Source organism: Nestor notabilis, unplaced genomic scaffold (assembly GCF_000696875.1).
Source record: "Nestor notabilis isolate BGI_N333 unplaced genomic scaffold, ASM69687v1 scaffold12671, whole genome shotgun sequence".
Taxonomy (NCBI): Eukaryota; Metazoa; Chordata; class Aves; order Psittaciformes; family Psittacidae; genus Nestor; species Nestor notabilis.
The window spans coordinates 54,235-68,370 of record NW_009913461.1 but is presented as its reverse complement, the minus strand read 5'-3'; the positions used below and the strand labels follow the sequence as shown (position 1 = coordinate 68,370).

The 14,136-nt window shown below is 37.1% G+C and overlaps 1 protein-coding gene across 1 annotated transcript in view; it reads left to right on the top strand.

Moving 5' to 3' along the window:
• The window catches only part of LOC104412482 (histone-lysine N-methyltransferase 2C-like), a gene marked incomplete at its 3' end in the record, with an annotated part of 87,303 nt that overhangs the window by 19,017 nt on the left and 54,150 nt on the right, over window positions 1-14,136 (top strand). Inside the window, 7 exon segments of the mRNA XM_010023216.1 lie at window positions 1,603-1,719; window positions 4,219-4,320; window positions 4,496-4,600; window positions 5,547-5,728; window positions 6,464-6,628; window positions 7,236-7,345; window positions 12,880-12,945. Of these exon segments, the coding sequence (XP_010021518.1) occupies window positions 1,603-1,719; window positions 4,219-4,320; window positions 4,496-4,600; window positions 5,547-5,728; window positions 6,464-6,628; window positions 7,236-7,345; window positions 12,880-12,945 (847 nt within the window).

Genomic DNA, 14,136 nt, shown 5'->3' with positions numbered 1-14,136 from the left:
TGTATTAACTCCATATATATGTAAGGACAACATTTTTTGTTTCACCTTAGCACATATAAATACTTAAGCCATCAGTAACATCCTTCCTTTCACTTCCTAAAATAACATGGTGTTACATTATCTCGTTCTGTAAGAGTAGGTCAGTGTAATTTCTCTTTCCATTAATAGTTGGATGTTAATAAAATTTTAACATTGGGATGCTTGGATTTTCCCTTTAATTATGACCATAAACTTCTATATCGTCTTTAAACCAGGAGTTGGCATATTTGAAAAATACGGTTGCTAATATTGAGCCTACAGTGCTGCTTTCCATCCAGGGAACTCCTTTCTCTGTCACTAAAGACTCTTCCTGTCTGTTGGCGACACCGTCCCCAGGGAGCTTTGTGGTTCCGTCAACACTGTTTTATTGAGCAAATGTTTTGCCTTCATATTAAAAGTAGTTTCCAGCAAATGTTTGGATCCAGACACGGTATCTAGAAACTCTGTGGATGGAGTCAAGGATGCTTTATGAGCCAAGATTATTCACAAATTTGAAATGCAATACATAATGTCATTGCTTATTTTGTAGTAGAAAAAGTGCTTATTTGAGGACATACCGTAACGATCACCAGTTACACAGATCAAAGGCTCTGAAAAATGTTGTGAACATGTCTAATATACAGCCCAGAACTTAGGGACATTGTGAATATGTTCTTTTTCTCTCTGGTAGTGATTAGGGAGGTTTAGGGATCTCCTTGTGTTTAGTTCATTTTGAAATTTAGAGGAAAAAAAAGATTAATTTGAACTAAGTCACAGTACGAATATCAGCTAATTATTACTTTAAACATACATAAGCAATGAACTTGCTTTTCCACAGTTAATTGTAGTTGAACATACTGTGAATACTCCAGAGCACACAACACTGCAACTGTCTAACTGCATCTAAAACAGGGGGAAAAAGGCTCTATAAGAATATGTGTATATTTTGTAAGAACAACATCATGTTATGGGGAACGTTGGTCTGAGTGTAATTGATATAATTAATATAAAAACTCTCAGTGTATCTAATGAATTAAGAGTTTCATGGAGCCACTTCCTGCTTCACTTTGGGAGCAGGGTTGAGTTCTAATAAATTCCATTTTTTGCTTGATTATTCATAGCGTAAGCAAAGCATCTACGATTGCAAGTAATCAAGTGTCCAGACCCTATTCAGAAGTCCCATGACTAAGCTGACTGTTTAGAATGAAAAGAAAAAGTAATCATAAAATAGAGGATATTTATTTTGGATACTCTGCAACTGTGGGGGGAAAAAAAAACAAACCAACAAACATTTCCATATTTCCAGTTATTCCTGAGTAAAAAACAAAACCAAAACATTAATGTTTTTCACTGCTTTCTCACCGGTGATAAAGATGGTCACATTTATATCGTGTAAGTAGTTAAAGGTATTTCACAACAATCTATGCAGTGTCTTAATAACTATGTCCTAGTGTGCTCATATTCACTTGAAATCATAGGGTGGGTTTTTTCTTACGTTTTTCCCTAGATGCACTGAACAAGTTTGAATCCCATATAACGAAAGAACTTCAGGTTGCATTTATATTGTTATCTTATATTGAATAGGGCCGTGGATCAGGATTCCCAGGGAAACGGCGGCCACGTGGTGCAGGTCTTTCAGGAAGAGGTGGCAGAGGTAGATCAAAACTGAAAAATGGAGTTGGGACTGTAGTCATTCCAGGGGTAAGAACGTTTACTTTTAAGTCATCCTGCAGTCTGTTAATGTAACATAATTTTATTCGGCTATAATTCTTGTATTAAAATACTGTATAAAACCAAAGAGCACTAAAAAGCAGAAGTATTTGATAAAACCTGTGTGTTACTAAGTGTTTGTGATGAAGAACTAGAGGATGGTAGCTTAATGGATCCGAAGCAATTCTACACTGACCTTGTCACTTGAAGGGACGAGTGTTGGGATTATTAGAGTATTCCTTCTATTTCCTCGGGTGGCAAACATGCTGGCAAAAGGGGAGAGCAAGACTTGCACGTAAGAATGTAACAGCAGCCATAGCATGATCAAAGGTTCTCTGGCCCAGGGGACCAAAACTGAGCACTGGGGGAAGAATGCAGAAACAGAAAAAACTTAGAGAATGAGACACTTCAGGAGTCTTTGGCGTGGGGACTTGCTGAACAGGAGGTGGTATCTTTGTCTTGGGCAGCCTGTGTTGGCTTTTAAAAATTTTTGGAAACCATGTTAACCTTTTTTGGTTCTACAACTCATCAGCCTGTTGTTTTAAATTGCTGCCTGTTGGTTTCATTGCCTGTGCTCCTAGCGAAGAGGCAGTGGAGACTTGTTTTCTGTTCATCTCCTCCATCCATATCGCTCAGTTTCTATAGGTATCTGTCATTTTTCCTCCTTTTCTTTCTTTCTTTCTGCTCTTTCCTTGCTAGTCTGGAGAATCCCAGTACAAGTTTTTTCTTGTATGCAAGGTTTTCCATCTTTTTGATCATCCCTATCAGCTGTTTTGTCACATTTATTTTTTTTTTCTTTGAGAACTTTTCTCTGCCATTTTATAGGCCAGTACTCAGCTTTATGAAGTTCTTGTGCAGTTCTTCACAGTTGTCTTTTGGGTTTTACTACTCTGAATATCTTAATACTGTTAGCAAGTTTTGTCACTTCGCTCCTTGCTTGATTTTTCAGATTGTGCATGAGTCTGTTGAACACCATGGCCTGTTAGCAGGCATTCCCTCTATCAGATTTCCACTACTGCTGTTCTCCCACATAGAAAATTAATAACTTTCTCCCACTCTTTATTTTGTGTCTTGTGTCAATCTAGAGACCATTCTCCTAATTCTGTGTCAGCTTACCTTTTTTCTAGTAGCATTGGTGAAAGACTTTGCCAAAAGAATTTGGTAATGGAGTTATGTCAGTTAGGTTTCCCCTTCCCCAGGCTTGGTGACTCCTTCAGTGAGCCCTGATAGATCACGATTCACCATGATTAAAGCTTCCTTCTTTCTTTAACAAGAGGTTATATCAATGTGGCTGCAAGTTCTGTCTTGTGATCAGTTGTCAGATACTCTCTAGGACAGTACACAGCTTTCCTCAAGAAACCTTTGAGAAAATGGTTTTGCTGTCTCCCATACAGTGCTGAAATGATTCTGAGCAAGTCATTACTCACTTCAGTTGATAGTTAAACTATTTCATACTTGAAGTGCTTTTAAAACTCTTAAATCTTATACAAGTCTTGGTTTGCTCTTCATAAGAAGGAGGATTTTGGTATGAAAAACTGTTGGAAATCTGGAGTGCAAAAAATTTATAGGTTTTTTTCCTCCTGTGGAGTTGTCGTCTTTGAACATTCTGTTTAAAGTTTGGTTATCAGTCAGCCCTGCAGATTTTGAAAGGCATCCTGTTCCTCATGTTCACTTCATGTTTTTATGTCTTTATGAAGTAATTCCTCAGCCTCTCTTTGTAGCCGCTTTTTTGTGTTCTTACACAATCTGTTTGAGTTCTGCAGCATTGTGCTACTTTTTGCTTCCTGTATAATAATTTCTTGGAATACTCTGGTATTTATGATCTTAGAAAGGAGAAAATGTCTCTGTCATTGTTCCCTTTTAAAGCTTTGGATGGTCAAGATTTATAAGCAAATAGGTAATTTTAAACATGCAGGTGAATTCCACTCAGTCTAGTCTTAGATACCTTAATGAATTGGAGGCATTCACATCATCATTTTGATGTTACAAAGTGCAAACTTGTGCTTCAAGAGGAGCTGAGTTTTCTAAAACAAATTCTTAATATTTAACTGAACAGAGGATACTGAGTTAGGTAAATTGCTATAAAAACAAAATGGACATCACTTACCACAATTTCCTGTAGAAATCTGAACCTTTGACTTGTAAAGTAAATGGCAACTTCAGAGTTCTAGAGCAGAGATGTCTCTTCCATTTCCGTTTTAAAATGCAGTGGGGTGATGTGTGAAGGTGAACAAAGTAGAGGAAGAGAATGTGTCTGTAAAACTGAAATAGCGATGATGCTTATACTGATGTGAAAATGTGAATCAATGTAGTAATTTCTGATAGTGATAGGTTTTTTATGAAAGTTCCTACTGTATGAGTAAATACCTGCAAAGCTTGTATTCTGTGGTACTTATTAAAAAAGTAACATATTTAGAGAATGTTTCATCTTGTCTCCTGTCTCAGAATATGTGATGTGCTTGCTGCTCATGTTCTGTGTTTTTCTAATAGGTCACAACTATGGATATTTCATCTAACAAAGATGAGGAAGAAAACTCGATGCATAATACAGTTGTCCTCTTCTCTAACAGTGACAAGTTCACTCTCCATCAGGTTAGGATAATAGTTACTATGTTTTTATTTTGTTTCTCTGCTTTTAATTAGAAAAAAGTAAATGAATGTCCTTGTTAGTAGTTTAAATTATACAGCAAACTAGTTGGATTTTACAGTGTTTCCAGAATGTAGTGTCTGGCATGTGTTGAAAATCAGCTCTTCTGTCTTATTTCAGGATATGTGTGTGGTTTGTGGGAGTTTTGGCCAAGGTGCTGAGGGCAGGTTGCTTGCCTGTTCTCAGTGTGGTCAGTGTTACCATCCATACTGTGTCAGTATTAAGGTGAGTTACATAAAAAATTTCTTGGTTATACTGTTTTCATATTGTACTTTAATAGCACTATGGTGCCTTTGGTTTTGTGGTAATTAAGGAAGTCATTAACTTGTTAGATATTCATCAGCTAATGTGACCATTATTTATATGCGACTTGTGAAAGACTTTAATTAAATGTCATTTAATAGTATGCATTGCCTCAAGAGAAATTAACCTTTTTGTAATTTTGCAACCATAAATAGCACTGATTATCCAGCAGTTGGTTAAAATAACAGTTTGAGATATAAGCTTAAAACCTAAATACAAGCAGAATTAAAAACAAGGGAAAAAATTATACTGCATCTTCATTTACTAGGGGCATAAGGTTTAGTTGATTCAATTTGTCTGTTGGCTGTCAGAATTGACAGCAGTTGGAGTGGTTAATTAATACATTTTGCATTCATTAGCCTAGGAGAGAATGTGTGAAAATTAAATTTGAATGGTATGAGATGACTTAGCAAGCACATAATAAGCTATTTATTGCAATATGTACAGTATACACTCTTTACTGTTTTTATTATATGAGCACATCTATGCAAAAGATGGCTTTACTACATAGCTAAAAAAAGCAGCCTTGCATTCTGCTTTATCCCTTCAGGACCAGTTACTCCCATAAGGAATAAACTGTCCTACACATAGAGCCAATGCAGTATATATTCTCTAGTATGCTAGTTTATCCAAAGAAATTATCTTCTGGAACAGTATCAGATGTCATTAATTACAGTTTCTTTCTCTTTAATCCATTCCCATTTATTGAAGCTTCAGGAAGTCTAATTAGCAATTGCTAAACAGCTACTTGTGGTGTGGATAGTGTGCGCAGAAGAGCATCCTGTGCTCCACTAGCCAAACCTTAATTTATACAACGATCACACTTCATAGAGCAGTTTTCAAATAATTTTCACCTTGCCATTTGCAGATTACTAAAGTGGTGCTTAGCAAAGGTTGGAGGTGCCTGGAGTGCACAGTGTGTGAAGCCTGTGGGAAAGCAACAGATCCAGGAAGACTGCTTCTCTGTGATGACTGCGACATCAGCTACCACACATACTGCTTAGATCCACCCCTGCAGACAGTTCCAAAGGGCGGCTGGAAGTGCAAATGGTGTGTTTGGCTCTGGGGTCAAAAATACTGACTAGTGGCCTCTTTTGTTTCCTTTTGTCACTTTGTATTTGCAGTGTCAGTTAACTGTTATAATGTTTTAATTGTGTTTAAGTCAGGTGTATTAAACAAAGGAAACAAAATACTTTGGAATTGTTTCATTCAGTTAACAATTTAAGAGGGAAAGTCTTATCTCTTAATACTGTGTCTTCATGCCAAAACCCAACTAAGTAGAGGTGGACAAAACTTTTCTTTTGAAACTCTTAGGCAAAAATAAAACATCCAGTTTCCATTCATTGGAACATTCATTCCAGTGCTTAGCTGGAGAAATGAATGGGTGCTTCACAAAATCTTTCTCAAAATAAAACCCTGTGAAAACCATTTGTTTTACTTGGGTGGAACACAGATGTCTCATATGGTTAAGTCTCCATATATCAAAGTGAATGGCAACTGGAAGCAGGAACTCCTTTGACCTGTTGAACTGTTACAAAAACCCGTCTACCAGGTTTTGCAGATTGAAGGGAATTCTTACTGAGGAAAAAATGTTGGTAATGTTTAAAATCTAAATAATACCATTTTCATTCAGTTCAGATAGTTTGCCCTGAAATGAATCTCCCCTTCCCCAGTGGTTCGTTAGCTAAAACTTAATTACTCACCCTTCTAAGTAGAAGGGTTTTAAAGGCACAAAATAATCTTCCTATGATCTGAAAGTAATAGATCATTTTGTTTGTTCTGCAGGTGTGTTTGGTGCAGACACTGTGGAGCAACTTCACCAGGTTTAAGATGTGAATGGCAAAATAATTACACACAGTGTGCTCCCTGTGCAAGTTTGTCTACCTGCCCAATCTGCTATCGCACTTACAGGGAAGAAGAGCTTATAATTCAGTGTAGACAATGTGATCGGTAAGGCTTTCTAATAATGTACAGGTTTTTCCTGTTTAAGGCTTATTTTAATTTTTTTCCCCTAATGTAAAAGTGTAAAAATGAAGGGAGTGGTCTTGTGGTAAAGACTGCTGTATTGAGTCTCAGAAGTCTCGTAGTAGTTCATTCCAAGATGTACCACAGACTTAAGTATACGACTCTGGGTGAATTGATGGATCACTCTCTGTCTCATCTTCCCCCTCTGTAAGGTTAAAACTGATTTACCTCACAGTATTATTGTTGTGAGGCTAAATCTAGATTACATTGTATCAAGTAAGTAGTTAAAATGATTGCAATATAGGAAGAAAATTACGGTACTAAGATGTATTTGCTTCTTGGATGTTGTTTTATGAATAGTTCCTTCCTGTGAATGGAAATAGATAATCTGGTACTGTATATAGAGTATTTAACACACACCACAATAGGGGAATACTGTATATGGATAACCCGATTCATCATTTCTCTCCAAAAAGAATTTAAACTAAACTAATATTTTACATGTATTTGGAGCGTATACTGATATTTTGGTCTCCTAAAACACCACATATTTCCTTTAAATTGTATTTTTTTTCCCCCACTTAATTTCTAGATGGATGCATGCAATCTGTCAGAACTTAAACACAGAGGAGGAAGTGGAAAACATAGCTGATATGGGTTTTGACTGTACCATTTGTAGGCCATACATACCACCAACAAACGGTAAGAAGACAACGGAAACCCATGGCAGGATTGCACACTGCAATAAATAGGTTTGGGAATGTGTTACAGTTCTTTGCTCTGGTGGAGATTTGGCTCGTGGTAAAAGTAAGATTTTTCATGTTTATTTTAAGGGCGCCTGTGGAAGTGTCCTCGGCTTTTGCACACTCTCTAGTGATTGGCTGCAAGGTCAAAGAAGACCTAGCAGGGGATTCTGGGTAGATGTATTGAAGATAATTTGGGAAAACAGCTGAAAGCTTTTGGTTCTGGAAGGGTAAAAGGCATCGCATTTTGTCAAGTGGAAGAAAGCCCAGTTCTCTAAAGAATCAGAAAATCAGTTCTAAGCAGAAAAACCTGTATTTTGATATTTGGAGGCTGTCTGAATCAGCAGTAGCTGTGACAACAATCTATACAAGCATTTTTCCCCTCTTCCCTCACATTTTGTTAATGCTACTCACTCAGCTCTGCCAGTATTGAAGACCAGTGCTTCCCTCTGTAGCTGCAATCTTTAAAAGAATTCACCATAATTTCCTCCTCAGGAGTTGCCACTTTCTTGTGAATTAAAATACATAGTTTTTTCTGATGAACTTTGCTCTTCTGTTGTACATGCTGTCAATACATCATTGCTTTTGTCGCATATACATATATATATATATATATATACATATACACACACACCAACCTCCTTGTTAGACTGTGTTACAGTTCTGAAGCAGTGGTACTTCAGGAGCTGAGATTACTGCAGTTTTTAAGCACAGATATAGCATCTGGTTTTGTGGGTACTGGTTATTGTTTTTGTGAGTGGCCTGTCAACACTTAGGTTGGTGTACTACATGATTTATGGGTTTGCTACAAGGGTGGTATCCCAGGTCTGTTTTCGCTGCATGTCAGTTGATGGTGTTTTCTGCTTCAGACTGCTACTTTATCTGAGCGTTGACACCTGTACCCGTTTTTAGCATAATAGCGTGTTAGTGTTCACATTAATGTTTTACTGGGGTCTCATGAGAGTATGGTAGGAGGAAGGTACAAGAACTAAGTAAATATTTCAAGAAATACGTGTATCCACCAAGAAGATGCCAGTAAGATTGGCTTCCCCGGTCAAGATCGAAGATATCATGCATGAGGCATGTGTTAAGAGGTTTGCCAAGAAAACTTCCATAGAGTATCTCATGGCCATTTGCACTGGCTCGTTGTCATACCAGCATGGCAGTAAGTGTAACTTACTAATGTGACCTTGGAGTTTATATGGTCCCTTGTCAACTACACATGGTTGTGGAACACTTGCAAATATCCCACTTTTATCACTATTAGAAGAATGACGTACGTATTTCTACAAGACACTTCATTCCTGAGATCTGCTTTCGCAAATTCAAAACGAGGCTTTGTAAGTGGGAAAAAGAAGAAACTTGCAGATAAAACACAGATTTCTGTTTATTTTGATAATAAGCTCTGAACACTTAAAAAGGTCCAAGTAAGAAATACTCCCTCTTCCTTTCTCTTTCAAGCTGTCAGAGCTACCTTTTAGAGATAATTAAAGTTCATACTATGTGAGATGGAAAAACTTCACAAGATGGTATCAGAGATGTTTCACTTCCAGGCATAACTGGTCCCTGAGTTAGACCTTCCTGTGTTGCTTAGGTTTATCTTCTGAAGAATAGGAACCAGTCCTGTAAGACCTGTTAGGGATCTCCCAAGCTTTCTTTGCAGGGTTGGTTCCCCCCACCATCTTTTTTCGTAAGATAAGTTTCTCTGCTTATTCTTTCATGTTTTGACTCAGTATATATAATACCTCTTTAACACGTGTACATTTGCACAGTTGCATGTCTAAATATGTCATTTGGTGCATGTTCATCGAAATACTTGCATGTACTTTTATATGAAATATTTCAGTCTTTTCATTAATTCTTCTACAACTCCTTTGAAAATTTTTTATGTTTTTTGTTTCAAAGTGAGAACAATCAGCACTTGATGAGCTTAGAGAAACTAAACAAATGTTAGTTAACAGTAGAAAACTTTCTAAAATGTACCATGTTGTGGGATTCTTACTGGGAGGATTCTTGCTCTTTCTGTTTGATATATCACAGATGTGTTGCAAGTATTATTACAAGCATTTTAACTGCTTTATTTCTAGAAGAAGCAAGAGCCCCTAAACCTAGTAAGTTACCAAAACATTGCAGGTGTACTGTTGGTAACAAGTAAATGTTTCTAGCATGTAGGTATTGAGAAAGAGCTTCCATTTTTCTTGCTTCAGAAAATGGAAATTTTTACATTTGTAAGAGGTCTGTCTCATCATATCTCATAATCTTAGAGAGTTATTTTCTTCAGGAAACAGAAATGAAAGATAAATAATTTGGGGTTTTTTTTCCTTCTTGAATATATAGATAAATATCAAAAGTCAGAATGTGGTAAGATCTGCTCCAAAGTAGTATACCATAAACCTTCATTACTAGATTCTTTTGAAATAATCAGCTCTGATCAGCATTTCATCAGGTTCCTTTTACTAATCTCAAGTTATAATGTATGTCCCCCAGCATATTGGCTGTGCCTGTATAAATTTATTTCTAATTTAGATTGCTTGAGCAGTATTGTGGCTGGGTACTAGCAGCTGCTCAGTGTAGCAGCAGCTTTTTCTTTGTGTTGTAATTCCTGCACATTCAGAAGAGGTGTGTGCATCTCCCCATCTACATTCACTCCTAGACAAGCAGTTCTCCACCATCTACCCATCACTTCAGTCTTTCTTTTGCCCTTGTATGTCATATGCCCCATCTGTGGATTTCATTCCTTCCTTGCTTACTCCCGTCCTCTCTCCCTCCACATACTTCAGCATCCTTCCTTGGTGCTGTTTTGTTTTCTCAGCAGGAGGTAAAAGGACCAGCTCTGCCTGGTTTTCTTTAGTTGCAATTGACCTGGTAACAGTTTCTGGTACCTGCCTGTGTGCCTGCATTCCTCCTGTGGCTCAAGTAAGCATGCTGTCAGAGGCAGTGAGGACTTCATATCACTTACTACTTCAGCGATTCTGAATAGTGCTAGTGGTACACATATTATGGCTGGGAGCCTCAGTTGTATAGTTTTTGTGAATTAAATTTTTTTTTCATTCTGAAACTTGATTTGATGTACTTTACAAATACAGGATACAAAAGCAACATAACACTGTATGTTACTGAATTTAACTTTTGATTTTGTTTTATTATTTGGCACATTTATTTTGTCAACTCTTATGCTGTTGTAAGTTACGGTATCTACGAAGAAATCCCTGGGTCATACATACAGTTATGCAGTCATTGAATAGTGCTCTGTTATTGTAGTGGTTTTACATAAAACATTTCCCTGTCCCTTATGCTGATTTAATTTCTTCCTAAAATTGTTCTTTTCTATTACAGCCTTACAATTGGCAATCACCTTTCTTTTTGGAAACTATGATTCTTCTCATTGTATTGTATTCTGTGCAATTTTTTGTTTAATCTGAAGCTACTGAATGTTGTGCAGTATTCAGCATGTTTAAACCCTTTTGCAAATAAGCATAATAATTTTGGTTAAATTTCAGCTTAGTGCCTCAGAAAGCACTCTTTTTTGTTCGCCTTACTCCCCCCCGAGAACTGTCTTTCTCTAACTACTGTGTTTCTCTGTTACTCATTTTATTGATTTTAATCCCTAGTCTGCACTCTAATTAGCTCCTTTTCTGGAAGTCTGTTTGATACTGTCTTCAAACACTGTTTGTTTTGTGAGTTGGTCTCTGAAGGCCTCACCTCTGTCACTGTCAGCTTGTTTATTTGACTATTTCAACTCTATTCAGTCTCCAAAGCTAAAATTGTTCACAATCTGACCTGGACCAGAAGAACACTCCCTGTTGTTTGACTTCAAAATCAGGATTTCAAATTCCCTTTCACAGCTGTCTTTCTGAATTTTTTGTTTACCTAAGATCACAATTCAGTAATTGCTGTCTCTGCCTTAAAACATCTTGTAAATTATAACCAGTTGAGTACACAGATGATGTCTTATTCCAGTTTGAGTATTTCTTACAGTCTGCTTCTTTTCTGTTGTTTCATTTCAGTGCTGCTCAGTATCTTCCATCCTGCAGCTTGTCCCATATTTTTTGTTTCTTTTCAGCTTAGTGCCTGTTTCAGAATCTAATTTCCAGTTTATTTTCTTCCTTGTCTTTTTCTTCCACTCTTGTATATCAGTTTTTCAGTAATTCTCATGGGCTACTTTCATTTAGTTGTTGCACAGAATATTGGTTATTCTTTAGTTACACCTTACATAAAACTTTCAAGGGACTAGTTTTTGAAGACAGACCTTCACTGTCCCTGTTTTTGTTTATATGCTTAGAAAACATCCTCTAGATTTCATACTCATATTTAGCAAAGAGTTTAAGTGTTACTTGGAAGTTTTTGGGCTTATCCTAGTCTTGCCCCCAACTCCCATATTGTGTGTGAGATGGTCAGCAGCAGCACACGTGTCGTGGTCTGACATGTCAGGGAAGCTCGAAACTTCCCACACATACTTTGCCTCAGTGGTCTCATCTTGTGTACAGATGCAAAATAAAAACTCCAGATTTTTTTCTGGGTCTTAAATTCACCATAGATAAGATATGTAGGCAAAAATAAGAAAAATCTGTAGATAAGCTTGCCTAATGGTACTAACTGTGCCAAACTAACAGGTTTTCTGATCCTACTTCTCAATGTTTATGAGATAGAAGCTTCTAATTTTCACTTTACTTACTCTGTCTACATAATCTCTGTAAAGTCACTACTAACATTAAAAGTCTAGTCTGCACATCACAGATCAATGAAGCATGATTACGGTTACTGTAATTAAGGCAGATGGGAAGACCATTTCTACCCACAGCAGCAGTAGCGTAGTTTTGTAGGACATTTTGATCATTTTTTGTTCAGTCTCACTCTTGCAGCACTTCCCTGAAGCTGTAGTTTTTTAATTTGAGTTTCTGCTGTTTCATTTATTAATATTCTTATCTTGAATAAGAATTACCCTGTCTAACTTCAACAAATCATGTATCATCTGTTCTCAGATGTATCACCCATCTCATATGTGTTGCGTAAGAAACAGAATAGCGTAGACACAGCTAGAATCTTGTGTATGAAGCTGTCGGAGTCTGCTTGCCCCTCCTTGGGGAAATCGGACAGCAGTCAATAACCAATTCACAAATCCCTCCCATTTTTCATGCTTAGGTCAGCAAAACCTGTACATCATGACTAATATAGAGGTTACTTCCCAATCCAGTAGATCCAGTTTATTCATTTGCCAGTAGAAGGAGATCATTTACCATAGAGTTCAGTGCCATTCCAGTGCCATTCTTGGCTCTGGGCAAATAGAGAACTTCCGTTTGTATCAGGCTTGTTTTGAAGTCACATCTTCTGTGACACCAAAAAGCACTTTATCTTAAAGGTGCTACTAAATGTGGCCAGCAGTATAGATTAGGGAGTTTAACGGAACTGTTTGAAGAAAAATTAATTGATAGTTTCAGTTTAAATCAAGTCACCATTTTTAAAAGTTGAAATTATTCTCCTTATATTTTTCAGTGCCTTCTTTGGACTGTTGTGATTCATCAGGTGGAGCTCAGATTATTTCAAAATCAAAAGAACTAGGTAAAGAATATAAATGCTTAACTTTTGATCATTTAGCATACTTTAAGGGTATATTTTTACATGAGACAAAAATTCCTTTTTCTAATGATTTTATAACACACAGCATTAACTATCTTTCAGTTGCCGCTGCATGCTTTTCATTTTTTTTCCCTCATTCTCTCTTCTTTCCTCTCTTTTGCCTGCCGTACCTGCACTGTAATAATTACTTTAAATTATGCTTTGATCCTGCAGACTTAGTTACTTGCCTTAATATTAGCAGCGATGACACAGTGGGGCTGAGTCAAGCATGTACACAAATGTTTACAGGTTCAAGCTGTAAGGAGGACACAACTTTTCTGTACCTGTCTGGTTTGTGCTAGCAATTTGTAATCTTGACAAACCTGGTCAGAAGTCACTTTCCACAGTGATAAGACCCAACAGCTTCCATCACGTTAGGACATCTTCCATAATGTTGGAATTTTTTTTCCATGTGGCACCACACGAATGTAGTTCTGAGAGGAGGTTCTCCCCTCAAATCTTCTATCTAAAAAAGAGGATGTAATTTTATTTATTTATTTTTTAAAGCAAAAAAAAAAAAAAAACAACACCGTAAAGAAACAGTAATCTGGGAGGAACTGTGTTCAGAACCAGCTGTGTTTTGAGGTGTGAAATATTGCATAAGAAAGTATTTCTGGTTAAAGGGAACAAATGTTGTGATGTTTATGTTTCCAAAAACCGCGTTATGAAATCAGTATTTAGTTGGCTCCAAAGAGCAGAAGCATCGTTGCAGCCTCTTCATTATTGGGTAATTCCCTGAAAGTTCCCAAACCTGCACTTGAAGGGTGCCAGCACAGGTGACATTGCCAAGCAGTCTTGCAGGTCTTGGGAGACTTGGATTCTACCCATGATTTCCAGTTTGATCTTGAGCAGCCGACTTGATATAACTTGGTTTTTGTCTTCCTGTAAAATAGGGCTAAAAACCTGCCTGAGTTGCCAAGAGTTCTGGGAGGGTTAAGGTTGTTACTAAGATGAAGGTAAAGTGCTGAGATGTGTGCTTTGGCTCATAAGCAGCAGGGACCCAAAGTAAGACTTGCAGCTTTCTGTGAGTGCCAGGGATACAGAAATACTCTGCAAGGCACCAGTTTCCAATAATCAAATTGTTCTTTCTAGTGAGTCCTTGATCTAAGTTGTTTTGTAGCAATATAATGGATT